Source organism: Watersipora subatra, chromosome 10, assembly GCF_963576615.1.
Source record: "Watersipora subatra chromosome 10, tzWatSuba1.1, whole genome shotgun sequence".
Classification (NCBI taxonomy): Eukaryota; Metazoa; Bryozoa; class Gymnolaemata; order Cheilostomatida; family Watersiporidae; genus Watersipora; species Watersipora subatra.
This window is the reverse complement of record NC_088717.1, coordinates 6,776,324-6,795,514: the sequence shown is the minus strand read 5'-3', so window position 1 is coordinate 6,795,514 and position 19,191 is coordinate 6,776,324. Positions and strand designations below refer to the sequence as shown.

The 19,191-nt window shown below is 36.8% G+C and overlaps 1 protein-coding gene across 2 annotated transcripts in view; it reads right to left on the bottom strand.

The window, feature by feature from the left end:
• LOC137405748 (E3 ubiquitin-protein ligase RNF168-like) overlaps nucleotides 1-18,809 on the bottom strand; it is a 41,673-nt gene extending 22,864 nt beyond the window's left edge. For both annotated transcript variants that reach the window (XM_068092129.1, XM_068092130.1), the window contains exon 1: nucleotides 18,531-18,809. In XM_068092129.1, the coding sequence (XP_067948230.1) occupies nucleotides 18,531-18,807 (277 nt within the window). In that variant the 5' untranslated portion in view covers nucleotides 18,808-18,809. The remainder of the gene's footprint in view (nucleotides 1-18,530) is intronic.
• Between the last annotated feature and the right edge of the window lie 382 nt (nucleotides 18,810-19,191).

The window sequence follows — 19,191 nt, the reverse complement described above, 5'->3', positions numbered from 1 at the left end:
TTGAGGAGACATAACCTTTTTGTAAATGTACTTGATTAATAAATATTTAATTATTTGCTAATATAATTCACTATATATGTTTCGATGTGTCCATTTTCACTTTTGATGTTTCCGTTTTAACTATTGAAAAGGTAAGCTGGCAAACTTTACAACTTCTAAAACAATCTTTACGAAATTAGCTAAGTTTTTGAACGATCAAGGAGGATTATATGAGTGAGCGAAAGAGTGATGAACGGATCTCTCGAGACCGACATTGATTGAAGACCCTTCATTTAGTAATGGTATTTTAAAGAAGACAATCGGCAAACATGGCAGGGTGGTGACGAAATGAAATTTATATCTAATAAGCTAACAACCAGTAAAGCGCATGAAAGAGTGGCTAGACCAGGGGCGAGTCTCTCTTTCATGCGGTCTGCATTTCCAATAGAGGTTCAACTATATGCAATTTGTAAGTGTTTGTTTCCAAAGTTTTAGTCAATATTGCTATGTTTCTAAAAAAGGAATACTGGCTCTGCCTTATAAAGGTAAAAAGTGATCAATGCCATCAAGAGGTATTCCTGGTATAGCTAGTATGACAGGCTATGTCTATTTGCTAATGGAATAGACAGCAATACCGTAATGTGAAATAATTTCCTCATAGAATAAGTTGTAATCACTAGTATGGTTGTAATGCTCGTATGCTCATAATGCATGTATATTATGATTGTGAATCATTACTGGGCTTGATTGTAAAATCTGACCACGATTATGACATCGCAATAGAAAAACAGCTATTAAGGATAAGACTGTGGGTGCTGTATTATCCAACCTAATTAGATGAATACAGGTTGTGAAAGAATTCCAGTCTATCCTCGGACCCTGCATATCATTGCAAACTATTTTAGATGGCGATTAGAACATTTTAAAAGTTAGCCAAGTTTTTATGGAAAGAATTTTTAATTTATTTAACCCTGACTTCGTTAAATGTAATGAAACCAAAAACAAAATTTGTAATAAAACATATAATAATAGTACAGCTTTTAAATGTTTTGTTATACACTACGTTTCCAAGACGAAGATGATGCGACCTTGGAGTTGTGGGCACGTTGGTTGAGTTACCGATTAATAAGTGCTTCAATAGACATTATTGGATTAAGACGGACGCTTTATTAAAAAAATAAAGATGTATACACAGAGGTAGCATGTCTTGACAAGCTGTTGTTTTTGCGTAGTTGTCCCCCCGTCGAGCGGCGAGCAACAACAGCTTGTCACAAGACGTACTGCACCTGATGCATCAGCTGCACTTATAGGGAGTTGTTCTCTTCCGTCTACGCGGCTTGGCCGCGATGTTATGTCGGTTGCTCCATTGGTAATCATAACGGATTTCACGCAAAAATTTATGTAGAAAACAAACAAGATTACAACGTTTAACCAAAGACCAGTTTTTGTGATAAACTTTAGTAGAACTTAAGAATAAAATAAACTTAAAATAAAATCCATTAGAACAAATAAAACTGACTGATACAAAAATAGAAATAAAACTGACTGAGCGCACAAATAACGACATGTTTAGTCGCTGTTGTTGCCTAAGTTCTCAAGTTCTACTAAAGTTTACCGCAGAGACTGGTCGCTGGTTAAACGTTATAATCTTATTTTTTCTACATAAATTTTTGCGCAAAATTCGTTATGATTACCAATGGAGCGACCGACATAACATCGCAACCAAGCCGCATAGATGGAAGAGAATAACTCATAAGTGCAGCTGATGCATCAGGTGCAGTACGTCTTGTGACAAGCTGTTGTTGCTCGCCGCTCGACGGGGGGACAACTACGCAAAAACAACAGCTTGTCAAGACAGGCTAACACAGGTCATAGCGGAACATTCGAAACTGCTCCAATCGAAATAATAACGACTGTAGAAAATGTTTAAAATGGAATAGCTTGCTCGGCATTTTCTTGCGCATTATTCGCAGGAACATTTCCATTTTCCGCAAGCGTGAAACATTCGATAAAAATGTGTGAGCAACAAAACTCGCTTTTGGCTGTTTCTATCTTGATGACGCAAACTAGATTAAACGTGTCATGGAAACGTAGTGTTATACACTTATATTAGCTGTCGAACAAGCAACTGTAGAAGCGTGTCATCAGCTGCTTTTGAACATATGCCGCACAAAAGGCAAGCCACGAGAGACAAATCAGCTATCCTATCAGCCTTTACTACTTGTGTTCTGTTAGTTATGGCAATGGACCTGTATTCTCTTGTCAAGAGTTGAGCCATAGCAGAGAATCAATTGATAGTCTTAGGCTAATTAAGATGCTGCCCATGCGTAAGGTCATTGACTGTAAGGTCAGCACAGCTGCAGCGCTTACTCTATATGCACCATTTGATAGCGGCTATGCCCTGGCGTGTTCAACAACTCCTACGGCAGATCAAGGGCATTATGAAATGGCATGTTATTATTACAATACACTCGGCATACTTACCATGTTTCCGTGATGTGGTTAATCTGCAAATTTGTGTTATCCACAAGATGGACACAGTAAAAATTTGCAAGTCAAGCGAGTTTTGAAACTCGCAAACTTTTCTCCAATGTTTCATACTCGCGAAAGATGAAAACGGGGCACTTGCGGATGATGCATAAAAAATGCAGCACACGAAAGTGCCAAGCAACCTATTCCATTTTAAACATTTTAGTCATTTCAATTTGACTAAACACGAGTGTTTGCTACTATGGCCGCTGGCGAATAATTCCAAATCCAATCAACACAATGAAAATGTAGTGTAGGTACAGCAAGCCACTTTAGCGCATTATCAGCACTGCTTGAAGACAAATCTTACACGATGTGAGCAACTAGCAACTACATGTATGATCAATCCCATCAAAAGAATCACTGACTAGCGCTTGAAGTCAAAGAACTCATTTAGCCATGGGCCAAATCCAGTGACATTGCACACTAAAAATTACATCAACTGCCCAAATTGTGATTTTAGCCGCGATGCTTTGAGCAAACTTGTCATATGCAATCATAAAAACTCGAAAAGTATGCTTTACAACTTATGTACCCTGTTGGCAGTGTAGCAGTATGCAGCGATTATCCTAGACTAGCTTTCGAAAGCCAAATACTATAAATGAAAGCAAAAAAATGAATGGCAAATAACCATAGACCTATTAACTATGTAGGCCTATGGTTACTAGGTCTATGTTATAACACACCAGTTTGTCAGACTATCAGGGCACACCAGCCAGGTTGTTTGAGAGGTTGGTTTTCTGTACTCAGCAGGTATCTGGAGTGGGCAATGTTGTACTCATTCACACAAATTCTGATCTCAGGACATAAAGAGAACTGAAGGAATGCTTCCGGTGCTGCAACTTTAAGATTTAAATTACAGTGCACCCTCAGGATATGATAACTCTGATATGCGATTTTTTTCATCTTACGAAGTGGAACATGATGATTTTTTTCACTTCTTTATACGAATCGTATTTTACCATACGAATTCAACAAAATTTTCCCCCGAGTTCAAATTTGGCAGTCGGTATGCTTATTATGTACGTCAAAATAACAAAGACCCCAAAATGCTGTTCGCCAAAAACATTTTCACAACGCTTGAAAGAGATACGATGATCGATTGTTCTCAGTTTAGTATTTCTCGAGTATAAAACGGTAATACAGTGAAACTCCGTTAACTCAAACTTCACGGGACCGAGCAAACGTGTTCAAGTTATCAGAGCACTGTCACAAGTGCATATATATTTATCAGTAGATACATGTACATGGACAAACGATATATAAATCAAAAGCATAAATTGCTTATTGCAAGTTAAATTGCCTCTCATGTGAAGTTTTGAAAATTTTTATCAGAAAGTATAGATATTTTTCTATCACTTGAGATTTGTTTGTTGTTTTAGGTGATGTGACTGCCAGGACGTTTTCAGATTAAAATTGGCAAAACTTGATCACAGTTGAAATGCTCAGAAAAAAGACATATTTGATTCGATGATCTTGGTTTTCTCTTGAGCGTTTTAACCAAGATCAATTTTGCCGATTTTAGTCTAAGTTTATCCGAAGGTCATCTCACTTTTCCTTGCTTTTGAAAGGCCATCGCAAAGCGGATGTTTGGTAAAATTTGATTTTTTGCAAATCTTTACAAAAGTGGTGAACGAAAATATTTTGTCTATGATGGTGATAACGAGGCCTGAGAACTACTAAAAGTTGATGTTTACCTCTATGGCTTGGAATAAAGCGATATTCTAAATTGATAACAACCGTCTCGGGAGCCGTTGAGCAAAAAACTGTTCGAGTTAATGATGTAGAGGTCGAAAGTTATTTTAAGCAATTTATCATTGCGTTGCAACGGACCAAACAAACCCATTCGAGATAACCATGTGTTCGAGCTATCCGAGGGCGAGTTATTAGAGTTTTACTGTATTTTCTTTTCCCTTCGAACCCGAAGCAAAGTTGGAGTTGCGATCCCTTAAAACAGAAAGCCAGCAGTCAGATAACTTCTATTACCTGCTAGCAAAAATACACTTCATTATGAAAACAGCATCATTTAGACTTAATTGCCAAATTAGGCTAAAAATAATATTGAAAATGAAGCGAGAAACTGATAAGCAATAGAATTTTAGTGATAAAAAGTTGAAAGTCAGTAAAATATTTGAAAACACATATTAAAACTTGGCTTTATGTATGTGTTTAGTAAGCTAAATTTATTTAAAGTGAATTCAAAATTTATGTTATACGTACGTCTGTCTTGAGAGAAAGAACACTCAACGGTACTTACTGCACATAGCAACGTTACATTTTAATGCAGATCATAACCAATAAATACACTAAATATACTTTGAGCAAAAAAATTACATAATTTTTTTATCATATATTTCAATACATCAGAGTCTTGGCTCTCAAATGAGCCATTGTTTGACACGGTGAGACAGACATTGGTTGGTATTTATAGGATTTCCCCACAGCTCTACCGCAGACATGTTCAATGGTGTAAGCTCAAAAACTGTGACGTCACAATTTTCATACTCGGTGTTGTGTGTTCTTACCACTTATTTTATTGCTTACCACTTATATTTATCAACTACGATAATGACGCTAGTGGCAGGCGAAAGTAGGACAACTCCAGAGAACCAATGAAGATGACAAAGGAATCAGTGTCATTAGCTCTCCATGCACAGATTATTTCTATGATAAATAGTTCAGATTCCAAGCACCATACTATGTTTTTCCGATGATATTATGCACTAGCCCTCTCTTTTTATTGTGATGTTGAGGGGCATGACTGAGACTAATTAATTTCAAGAGATTGAGATATAGTCCTAGGGCCACGCAACTGCAGGTCACAATTTAATCGATGTGATTTCATTACCTTTATCAACGACGGTATATATATCGAAGCATAATTAATTAACCCAGAACACGTGCTTGTATTGGTCGGGCGTTAGCACGATCGCGGGCATTGTTGATTATTTAGAATCTTAATTTACTATTAGCGCTCTCCGGGTTTAACAGCACCGATTGTCACAGAAAAGCACAGCCTCAATGGCAGTGAGAGGGATTAACTACCTAACGCTAAATAATAATTATGACATCACATTGTGGGAACCACAACCTAGTGTTTTTTTATTGCAGGACATGCTTTTAACACCCTGTTTTTCATAGTTCTATTATTCTTTGTGTATTGAATATAGGCTCATTCGAAAGCCAAGACTCTGATGTATTGAACTATATAATAAAAAAATTAACAACACAATTTATGTGCTCCAAGTTACTGTAGGTAACTGTAGCTTTTAAGGTTAACATATTACTTTGCTACTAAGTTTTAATGTTTAATTTTTATGTACATAGAACTTGTATAAAATTTGATGATTTTTACCAGGGGTTGTTCACATTATATAATTACTATGGTTTCTATACTCTTCCATACGATTTTTTTACCATACAATGCCAACCCTGAAGCGGCTCAATCGTCTCCCTGAGGGTGCACTGTATTGGTAATAACAGTAAGTCTGACGATACCTGGAATTCTAAACATTTTCAATCAGATGGCTTACAGGTGGGTGTTTAAGAGGCTGGTTTACACTATATCGCCATTCGTCAGTGTCTTCCTTTCGGCGTTCATCGTCGATTATGTGAACCATCAACAGATGGCATCGACGAAGCAACGTGGACACATTGGGAAAGTTTGCAGCTGTCAAACTTTCCCGATATTTTACCGACCATTGACTTTCACATGTGAACCTTTTCGCCGATGGTAATTCGCGGTAGTGGATAGCGTGATTTATTCATATCCATTTATGATGGTCGCTGCGGGACTAGTATTTAATTCCAGCACGCAAAAACAAAGAGATTTCTTCGCGAAAATTTAAAAAGAGAAATAGGAACACTACGTCACGGAGTATTTCCTGATGCAAACAGGATAGGTCATCGACGATCACTGAAGTATTGCAGCATCAACGCCGAGGTATGGCAATATAGTGTGAACCAGCCTGAAGAGGTTGGTGCTCAGTAACCAGGTTAAGTATTTTGGTGACTTGGTGGAAGGGGCCGAGCACATGCATGTGATGTTTAGATTAAATCGGTCACAAAATGTAGAAATGCAGAGTTTACACAGACTAACAGACCGAAACACACAAGGACAAAGTGGAATTTAATAATATAGATTTCGCTTCAATTATATCTGATAGATATGCATTGTTTTCAATTCTCCATTCTGTTTTGTATCAGTTTACAGCAATCATACACACCGCAACACATTATCCCCAACATCTACCAAGTTAAATCAGACATATAGCCGTAAGAATTCTAAGTTGAAAGAAGCCCCCATTCATTACCAGCATGTGATAGTGATCAATTGATAGATTGGAAGAATTAGACAATGATATTGATTTGTGTATAAACTAGACAGTTACAACATACAATTTAAGCAATGTGAAGTAGTAATTTGTTCACTACTCAATAAAGCGAATTGCCACTTGATAAAAACCAGATTTCTGTTGAACGTGTTACAAAAGGCGCTACTAATTGCCTGGCAGCAATAGGGTTAAATTTTAAGCATTGAATGATAGTTCGATGCTTATAGCATTGAAGTAGCACAGCGCAGGTATTTCTACCACTTTTTTCCTGGGCATTGAAAGCCTTTTCAAATGGTGACCACTAACAAGATAAGTAATACCACACAACCGCTATAACAAATTTTAACGATTAAAAAATTGTGAACTAGGCAAAATTATGTCAAATGCGATGCAGTCGAGGTTTGGCAAAGAGTAGACTACTCCAAACCCTTGTGTCGACTGTGTGAGACATCAAAGAGGTATGAAATGAATAATCAATAAAAAGAGCTTTTCATTTTTGCTTCACTTTAATCCTGAACAAATGTGGGGCTGAACAATGTACGAGCTCAGTAACGGGGCAAGTGTTACAGGCATGCCCAGCATAACTTGCTGGGCATGTCTGTAATATGTCCAGCATAACATTAACCTACACTATACATGTACCTCTATAAGTAAATCCTACCATGTCATTGTTTGTGGCTGGGCGTCTGCTAGTCAGCACTAATGCTATGCATTTGACCATTTTTATCCGAGTTCATCCTAATTCCACCCGCATATACTTCATGCTCTCCGCCAGGTCGCCAGAAGCAGTTAGTTTCACAACTCCGAATGGTTTCTAAGAGCTAGTATCTTAAACATCCGTCTGCAGGCTATCAGATTAAAAATGAAAGTCCCAAGAATCGCCAGGAGTAGTGCTAATATAATCTATTTTATTTAAATTCATGTATCTTTAATATTTTTACTTTCTATTTTCAATTTCTAGCAGCCTTTTGCTTTTATTTACAAGGCTGTAATATTTTGAGAAATAGAAATGGTATGCTGGCAATCACTCCCCACGCCGAGACAAATTATTTATTATATACTATACTATAAAAACTGAGCGTCTCTCAGCCTGTATTTCCTGAACATTCCTTATGTATGCAAATATGCTTCAGTATCTTCAACATTTTTATCAACAATATCTTTAATTTTTATTCCAACAATATTTATTTACATACAAGCAGGCTTGGGGCCACTAGCAGTGCAGGGCGCACTGCACTAGTGCACTGCACTAGTGCAGTGCATAGTGCAGTGCAATGTAAAAATAGAAATGTCTAGTACAATGCTAGTGCAAATTTGACATGAGTCCCTGGGTGCACTAGTGCAAGTGCAGTGCTTAGTGTGACATGGTATGTACTAGTGCAGTGCCTAGTGCGGATTAGAAAATTCCCATAAATGCACTAGTGCAAGTGCAGTGCACAGTGCAACATAAAATGCTCTAGTGCAATGCCTAGTGCGGATTGGAAACTTTTTCATAAATGCACTACTGCAAGTGCAGTGCCTAGTGCGACATAGTATGCACTAGTCTAAACTAGATCTAAACTGATTGACGCCAACTTTGATAGGCTAATGTTCTTTCGGTCTAATAAACATCTTCTCTGAACAATATTGCTTATCAATTTTGCCATCAATATGACTTACTGTTTACATGATACTGGTTTATCCAAGGGTAGATTTTCTTGTTGTACATAGTACATTTATGTAATAAGAAGTGAATTCTTCCATTCCATGCTTGCTTAGTATATTTAGTTATTGTAATTGTAATACATTGCACTATTTGATATCTGTTGTCATCTGCACTATTTAATATTGAGCATTATTGTAGCTCTATGGTTTGTTTGAAATTTTAGGTGAGGCTAGTTTATTTGACAAATACATGGCTGACATCCTTTGCACGGCTATAATTGTACTATTGCAGTGGATAGCAGTAGATATCTGTTGATTAGCAAGCAATTCTTGCAGCTGCTATAGCAAAAAAGCTCATTGGTCTAGTGCCTAGTGAAGTTTAGTGAAGTGCCTAGTGCATTTATGATTTTACACTGCACTAGTGCTAGTGCAATGTCTAGTGCACAAGAATCTTTGCTATTGCAGTGCCTAGTGCATTTTTGACTTCACTTTTCGATGCACTAGTGCTAGTGCAGTGCCTAGTGCACAAGAATTTCTGCTAGTGCAGTGCCTAGTGCATTTTATATTATTACTATGCCATGCACTAGTGCTAGTGCAGTGCCTAGTGCACCTTACTGTCGTCTAGCCAGCAAATATTGCAGTGCGCTCAATACTCACTAGTGGCCCCAAGCCTGCATACAAGTATAAAAATAGTTTAATATCATTCATTTTGTGTAAGAGATGGTCGATTGCAAGGAACATGTCTACTAATGGCACATGTCATCTCAAAACCAGAAATGTGAAAGTTGAAGGTTGACTTGCAACAACATTCACATAACAGTTATTTGGTATCAAAAGGTTCACCGTGTCTTACTCTGCTGTGTAGGAGGTGCAAAATATGTGGATATGTGATTACAAGATAAAAAACGAACAGTTAATCGCCGCCATCATGAAAACACTGTAGATAAGAATCAGTTTATTTCTCTGACGTAGTCAATCCATTTGGTTATTGTTTTGACACGTGATGTTCTCACGTGAATTGAAAGGCCAATAAAAGGCTCAATATAAAACTTCTTGTAGCACTAGTTTATGACAAACACTTCGGGTTTCACCGAAAAGCCTTTACCAAATATAGATGCTCGCTAGTTACCGGTAACAGTTTTGTTTCGGTTTGGTCTAATCGTTTAATCGTAATATGATCATGTGACCCATACTTCCTGCCAAACAGAGCGAATAATTTCTGCAGCATTTTTTTACTATCACAGGTGACCAGCAGACTCGTCATGTTTATTAGAGGATGATATGCACTCCTTCGAGCTAAGGTTAAAAAATTGAACGAATTTTTGCGCTAGGTTTTGAGATATCAATGCTCAAAATGATAGCACCACAACGATGATGAAATAGACGTGTAAAATAATAGACATGGTTTTATTGAATACGTGAAGTATATTTGTGAAAATATTTCGACGAATGAGGTTGCATGAAAGTGTAAACAGAAACCATCTTGTTCAATTACGTCCCATTTGAGCCATTTTGGAAAGAGATTCTAATCTATGGCCGTTTTGTGATGGCGGCGATTAACAGTTCGTTTTTTAGTTTTTAAGAGCTTGTAATCACATTTCCACATATTTTGCACCTACAACACAGCAGAGTAAAACATGGTGAATCTCTTGATACCAAATAACTGTAATGTGAATTTTGTTGCAAGTCAACTCTTAATGCACAGGTTTGCACTTTTGAACATTTCCTGAATCATAAGCTCTTATTGGAACACTAGCTTACTGTGTCCAAAGTGGTGTTACAAAAACTGACAGGTCAAGGGATGTACTCGGAACGCACTTTTTAAAATAGCGAAGCCCAATCAGAAATTGACCAAATAATATAGTAGGACTATATTACTTGTTTACCTTTCCATTCCTATAGTTACACCTATGCTATTTTATGTTTTATGAATTCTATTTTATGAATATCTAGAATTCTCCATAGATACGTCTATGTTAATTTACCTTAATACGAGAACATCACTAACAATATTATCAGCAGAAATTGGCTTTTTGGGTTAACTATGAACTTATTGTGTCAAAACATAATTAGGATGGCCTCCTATAAGAAACCAATAATCCAAATCTAGTTGGTTACAGTCACGGTTTAGAAAATATGGCTTTAAATGCAAGAATAATGGTCCTGCAAAACCTGGTATTATCAATACTTAACAATATTAACCTGATATTTCAGGTTTTGTCATAACGGGTTTTAGATATAGAGAGAGCAATATATACATTTAGTCAAACTTCTACCAACAAATATTTGTTTTTCAATATCTGAAGTATTTTTCAATATAGAAAGTCCGAAGTTTGACGAAACACGGCAGTTTGTATATACCACCAGTTATATATACAGTTCTCTTAACCATAATTCGGTTATAGTGCGATCAGATCAAATTAAACTGTATGTTATACCTTTCTTTTCAGTCCCAAAATCGTGGACTCCAAGAAAGTTTTAAAAAGACTTGAAAACGTTGATCTAACCTAGTATTCGTTTAAAATTATACAAAATATATTATAAAAAACACCATATTGTAATGTTATATGCTACGAGTAAAAGTTTCTTGGATTGTATTCTTTCCACAAGGAAATGGCCATGATTGGACAGAGCCTACCCTACAGGATGAAAATATTGGATAGATATAAAAATTCGCGATTTCGCGAACAGTCAATTCCGCGAATTATTAAATTCCGTGAATAATTAGTTCTATTTTTAATCACAAGGGAGAATAACTACTGCCTCAAATTTAAAAACTAGTCGCTAGGCATAAATACTAAAAGCAGCTGAGTTCCAAAACCTTTTTAAAATAATTGCTGGAGCTTCGAGTTTACCCCTTGCCAATGCATTACATTTCTTTACAAAATTATTCAAGGTTGTCACAAAATATGCAGAATGGCATCATCGCAAAAATAGCCGCTAGGCAGAAGTACTAAACGTAGCCGAGTTCCAAAACTTTTTTAAAATCATTGCTGGGGCTTCGAGTTAACCCCATTGCCAATACATCAAACTTCTTTACAAAATTATTCAAGGTTTCACAAGTTATTAGACATGGCGTCGTCATCGCAAAAATCTCTCCTACACTCTTTTTACATTGAAATCAACTCCATCAACCTCTAATACCGAAGTTGAGGACGATAATGATCTGCACATTATGGTATGTATTTGATTTGCAGTGCAGATACGTTTTTCTATAATCAACTGCGTTAGTTAATTCTTTTGTTTAAAAACTGATCGCTTTCATTAAATACTTCAGCTATTGTTTTTGCACTTTCTTTACACATGTTAATATTTTTTTTTTGTTACTGCAGATTGAGAATAGAATAGAATAGAACAGAACCTACCGGTATTCTGATTACGAAAACTAAAGACAAGTACAGTCAAACATGGATAACTCAAACTTCACGGGACCGAGCGAAAGTGTTCAAGTTATCAGAGCGTTCAAGTTATCAGAGCACTGTCACAAGTCCATGTATTTATTTATTAGTAGATACATGCACATATACAAACTATAATAGAAATCAAAAGCATAAATGGCTTGTTGCAAATTAAATGCTTCTAATGTAAAGTTTAAAACTCTTTTATCAAAAAGTACAGAGATTTTTCTATCACTTGAGATTGTTTTGTTGTTTGAGGTGATGTTATTGCCGAGACGTTTTTTAGATTAAAATTGGCAAAACTTGATCGTTGTTGAAATGCTCAAAAGAAAAGACATCTTTTTCTTTTGAGCGTTTTACCCACAATCAATTTTGCCGATTTTTCTTGAAGTTTATGCAAAGATTACCTCACTTTACCTTGCTTCCGAAGGGCGATCACTAAGCGGATGTTTGGTATAAATCAAATTTCACCAAACCTTTAGAAAAGTCGTTGACAAAAATATTTTGCCGACGGTGGTAATAACGACGCCTATGATTTACGAAAAGTTGAGGTTTACCTCTATGACTTGGAATAAAGTGATTTTCTTAAGCGATAACAACCGCCTCGATAGCCGTTGGGCAAAAAACTGTTCGAGTTAACAGAGTTGAGGCCGAGTTATCTTTAGCAATTTATCATTACGTGGGAATGGACCAAAGAAACCGTTCGAGTTAACCATGTGTTCGAGCTATCCGTGGGTGAGTTATCCATGTTTGGCTGTAGTAATATTCACCAAGGCAGGAATATTGGCAGAGAAGCAACTAGTCAACCTAGACCCCTTCAACAACTTCTTGATATCGCTGCAGCAAACATGATTATATTATATATTCTATTTCATGTATATATATATTATAATTTATTACAAACTTGAATGTACAAATAAAATATTTCAAATACAAATAAAATTTTACAAACGATGAATGAAGTAAATAGAAACAGTTTCGCCCATATGGTGGTTGTCTGGCAATAAAATTAAACTGATACTCCTGATAAGTAAATACTAGCGTGTAATGGTGCTCTCTGACTAGTTATTTTGGTAATAGCAGCTATATCGCTGTCACTGTCTTGGGTAGATGTTAAAGGCGATTCTCTCGCTACTACATGGCTGGTAAGGTAGTTATCATCAAAACTCTCCTCTTGACTTACTATTGCAAAGTTCTGCCGGTTGGCCAAAATTTGTGCTCGAAAAGGCGTTTTTGTTCCTTTTTAAAACAGATATAATCTCTTCAATAGCATCTGCGGTCACTTCTACCTCAATATCAAAACCTCCCTGAATGACTGGTGATCTTATGGGAATGACATATACTACCCTTGCAGTCATTATGCCTTCGTGTATGATGAAAAATCTCTCACACTAAAACAAATAACGAAGCGGTAGGGATGGAAAAGAAAATTGCGTTTTACCGAATAACCAAAGTAAAATTCAATTATTAATTTAGTAAATGGTTTTGAAAAAAACTCATTACTTACCACAAGTTGTTGGTTCATCAAAGGCCTCCAAATCGATGAATATTCGTGAAAACCTCTGAACACAGCAAGAAATTTATAGCTTAGCATGATCGACTCGTAGTTGTAAGCTAAACAGAAACATGCAGTGCGCACATGCGTAGGGTTAACTCTATCGCTAGCCGCAATAGAATTAACTCTTAATAGAGAGTGACAGTGTTCACCAGTGAATAAATTAATCCGCGAATATGCATGAAAAAGGCAATTTGAGCAAAACTTAACTTCGCGAATAAATTCATCCTGTAGGGTATCATATGGATCAATTCAACACGAAGATGTAGAGAATAACTGAGATTGAGTTTATAGTAATGAATAGCGAATATGAATGGGCAACTCCTAATGATTCCATTCCTAGAGTATTCAAGAACATAATAATTGGTAACATAACTTAGCCGTCATGTTAACTTTCAATATAGATTTTTCAAAGATGACAAGACAAAGGTTGAGAATTGCTTCACAGGTTAAACCATAACTGTCACAAACAACTTTTATAGTATTTGCTAGGTAAATCAGATACGCTGATTCCGATTTTGTACTCAAAATAAGGATTAGTCCACTAACCTTCAAAGTCATTTAAGCTTTTTTAAAGCATTTCAATATCCGTTTTGAAAACAACACAATCGGCATTACAAGCTCCGCCCATAAATATGTGACGAAACCTAGCTTTTTCAGGAACGGAAGTTAGGAATGTTTAGTCCGATTTAGAATGATAGAGATGGGTGTCTTAAAACCCATTATTATCTAAATCCAGCCTGTAAAATAATTTCAGTTTTTTATAAAAAGGTTTATAAACTATTTAAAATTGCTCGTAGCTTGTTACATGACGTTTAAATGGGCTGAACACCGGGAAAAATGAGCTCAAAAAGCGCGGTTTTATCACAAGCTAGTGTTGTTATCGCGCTTTTTTAAATATGCAATGCTAAATAGCTTATCTACCTTTCAGAAAAAACTGATATTATTTTTAAGGCTGAATTTAGATATTAATGGATTTTAAAACACCCATCTCTATTATTCTAAATCGGTCTAAACATCCCTACGTAACTTCTGTTCCTAAAAAGCTAGGTTACGTCACGTATTTATGGGCGGAGCTTGTTATGCCGATCGTGTTGTTTTCGAGACCGATATTAAAACGCTGTAAAAAGGCCTTCATTACTCTGAAAGTTAGTGGACTAATCTTTATTTTGAGTACAAAATCGGAATCAGCGTGTCTGATTTACCTAGTAAATACGATAAAAGTTGTTCGCGACAGTTATGGTTTAAACTTACAGTTAAAGCCATTGTGTCAAGTTGCTCATTCATGTTTTACTGATGCGAATCTAGTGATGGTCATGTGTTTGAAAGAGTTTTATTTTAGGTTAGTAGATTATACATAGCTGTAGATCAAGCCTCCATACTTTAATAGTCTGACTGTTACACAAATCAACCACCGTAGTCTCACTAACTTTATAAACTATAAATGGCCCAAGTGTGTCAGTAAGTCTGAGAGAAACATGTTAATTCCGTTATTACATTTTTAGAATTCACTGCTGTCTGATCTACTAGACACTGACATAATTTAGAGTTTACGCATGTTTGGTAAATGTGAGAATGAGACTACCTATAGAACGAATAGGCCTTGGGCTGAGGTACACAAGCTATTTTGGCAACTGACCTGTGCCCATTTGACCTGATGCATATCGAGTTATTTTCATATGCCCTAGAGTATGGCATGCGCATACAGAATTTGGTAGAGGTTGGCCTAAAGACATATCATGATCTATCGCTATGGTGTTTAGACAAATAGAAATCGTTTTAGTAGATGTTGTACCCTTTTCTGGTCATTTTCCAGCATTTATTTGTGATTGACTTGCTAAATATAAAGACATGTATTTCGTCAATTAACAAAAATAACTTTATATCTATAAACTTCACATGACAATTGTAAGCTGTCACAACATAACTAGATAAAGCGGAGAAGACAACTTCAAAAGTTTAGGAGAAATGTTCGGGCAACATTGCTTTATTTCTTTGTCCATGAGTCAGGTCAGGAATGTGATCTCTACTATCTATACTGTGTAGCTCGATACGACTTGTTTTATCAAATACCACGAGCTGGAGCTCCCCCGCTAATACTGGCTTAATGCTTTGGACTCGAATGGTTCAAAAATCTCCTCGGCTTCAACCGAGGATGAGCTACCCAGTAGCCAGTCAGCAAAAAGCACTTGAGTTGCTTACTCACCCCTCATGTGGTAGTCCCTGTACTGGTGCTAATGAAAGATATTGACGTATATTGACACACAGACATATTGACACAACCTTTCCTCTAACCCAGAGAGAGTACCAGTGAGAGATCTGATTTAATCAATGCTAAGACCAACCAATCATCATTTTTCAGTTCGGACAGAGATCGACTATGATACCACAAAATTTGTTAATAAAGCTAGGCTAACTGCTACATTGGGTCATAACAGTACAAACAACAGGGTTATCTGTGTTATGCTATGGCTAATGGTGATAGAGCCCGACTTGCAAAAGACAGTTATCAACAATAGAAGAGACCATTCAATTTAATAAGCTAAGGCCGCCATATGTAACATTCATAGATGTGCTCTCATAGATGTGTTCATAGGTCTCAGCTTCAAACCATCCACCAAAAAAGTTTAAATTTCATTTGAAATATCCTGACACTGACCCTTGAAATAGCGTCAAAGAATGCACAAAAATGATTAGGATTCTCCCTGCTATTGAATCATCTCACAAATCTAGTGATAGCTGAGAATGTGCTCTGGCATAGATGGTATATTCTGACCTTTAACTCAATAACTTAGCATCTTCAAATAAAAAGATAGTGCAACCATCGCTGGCAAGGTGGAGAAATTGGACCGATAGATTGAATACTGCTGATTTATACAGCCACGATGACATTCTGTTTCACCAAGTATTGCAGTCAATCGATTCTGCTGCAATTAACAACCAACTGAATGAAGTGCCATATTTAAAAATAGGCAGTAAAAGTAATACGTGCTTGTAAGAAAAAAGCTACAGGTAAATATAGCATTTTTGGGAAACTCCTAAAACTAGGCTCGTATGAATTTAGCAAACAGATCTTCAACTGACTGAACTTGCATCGAGGGGCGTGGAAAACACTCAAACTTCTGCGATGCCAAAACCACAATACTGTCTAAAAATGAGGGCTAGCAAGAAGACTGCAATAACTATAGAGACATTTTACTACTCAGTGTAATTAGGAAAGTGATGGCCTAGTTGCCTCAATCGCACCTTGAACAAATTGTTGAAACCGACTATCGATAACCCCAAAATGATTTCAAACTTGTATGATCAACCTCTTAAAAAATACTTGGGTCAAACATTATCAAAAAAAGGTTAGCGAGCGACGTCAGCCTCTAAATAAAGTCTTCCTTGTTCAGAGCAAAGTTTTAAACTTGGTAAATGAAAAAACTTATTCATTGTCCTCGCAACAGCCAGTTGTCTACGCACTCTGCTACCATTCCTCCAATCTTTCCATTAGAATATGACTAGTTCGATAGTTTCCAATCAAAAGAGGAGCCGAGAAAAGCTGGGTTCTTGTACGGAACCTACATGTATGCTAAATACATTTTGTGTGTATTCTGCCTTGTCTTCAGACAAGCTAGTTAGCATATTGAAAAAACAAGTGTCCATCTCCTTGGAAATGCCAATTTTCTCCTGTGAGGATAGAAACTACTTTACTATACCAAGACACAAACAAAATCTTCTGAACTGTTACTAACTAGCTTGCAGCAAATTTAGTCTAACAATCAATCACAAGAAAACTGTTCTCTCCCATTTCAAGATGGATAAAAAATGTTGAAAAATTTAAATACCTGGGTGTCACAATTAGTAAGAATTCCTTCCTACACCTTAATACCCACCTCAGAGTAGCTTCTTCAGTTTTTAACAAAAAAAACACTGAAATATCACTACCAAAGTTGGATTGTATGATAAATGTACTTTGAGTGTTTTCTGTGGAGCTGAGTCATGGCCCACACATTACACATTGTCCTAGAGTGCAAAATCAGACAAATGGGGAGCTATTCAGACCAACTAGGCCAGGTTCACTTTTCTCTAGACTAAAATTCTTGGGCGAGATATACCAAAAATAACAAGCAAGTGCTTGCCTCATGCAACCATGCACTGTGTACTAAGAAACAGCACTAGAAAGGTTAATCGACTGTGTGGAAAACGTAAGGAAGTCCTAAAATGAGATTTGAGAGATATTGGAGCTGATCCTAAGCAGTGGGTAGTGTTGTGCAAAAACAGAGATCACTGGCAAACCACTCTCTACTCCAGAAAACAAGCAGATGAGGTTACAAACCTTAAATACCGAAAGTGTTGCTGCTCGGTCTGCAACATTGCCTCTAGCATTGCCGACCACAGCAGTTGTATACAATTGTACTATCTAGATACATGAGATGTGCCCAGTAGTTTTCCCTTTGTAGAATAGTGGCAATTGACAAAATATAGACAAACCACCAAGTCAAGCTTGGAATAGCAATGCAAGGTAAGAAGTATAGGCATACCCGCCAACTCTCACGCATTGGGCGTGAGACTGACGCAATCACCCCAAAGAAAAAATGAAAATGCGTGAGATGTTTGCCCCAATTTCCACAATTTTATACATAATATCATTGATACATCAATTGCCCCAAAACCAAATCTCACGCATTGACCCACTCTTGGGTTGGCAGGCCTGAGTATAGGTAATTGGAAATAGACAAGATATGGGGCCAGAATGAAAGACAACCAATATATAGTTAATAGATCAAATAATGGACATCTAGATACGCAAAAGCAGATGGCAACTACCACAGAAATAGGCCTATGGTCTAATTAAATAATGGTAAAGTAAAACATGAACAATAAAAACTGTAGAACGAAAATAGTGACGACTTTAATCAATTGTAGAAAACAGACTTGGGCTTAACACGCATAATGAAACATTTGAAATATTTGCGCTACTTTTGCTAGTTATGTTCGAAAAGCTACTCGGTGCACGAAGCAATAATATCTGAGAAATTGAATCAATTAGACAACTGTTGTTCGCCTACAAATGAGCTGATATATGCATTTATTTTAGTAACTTACCTGTTTGTACTTTTACTGGCGTTGATGTCCCAAGTAATCGAGCATTAATTTCCTTTGCATGTCCTTTTCTTAAAGCATCCCACATAGTTTGGTTGATCAAACTACCGTTTCTCGAATTTCGCCTCGCCCAGCTCCCTATTCTGCGCCTGCACAGAGGGCAATCTAAGTTAGATTGTTTGATTATTTCATCAAAACACGGCTTGCATATAGTGTGGTCACACGGTAAAGTTACAGGTTCTATATAAATTCGCAAACAGACAGGACAGTGAGACTCCATTATCAAATAAGTTGTAAAGTTTACAGGCGATAAGGCGACAAACACAAGGGCGATACATCACAGTGCGACAATTTCAATCTGAGACGGCGACAAACATGCGATATCACAACCGGCGAGGCGACGTTTTGGCATGCATGCGTGTCTGTATGCGTAATAACGGATTGAATGCAAGTGTTTGTTTGTTTATCACTCTTGTTTATTACGTTTCAAACCAAGGGTACAATCAAATAAAACTAATCAAATATTGATGTTAAACTTTGTCAAATCTGGATGTGAGTCGAATAAATGATTTGTACAACATGTCCTCGTTTGAAAAAACCGTTGTAGTGTTATGTGTGGGTGTGGAGGAATTATGTTATGCATAACTCATCTGAATTCACACAC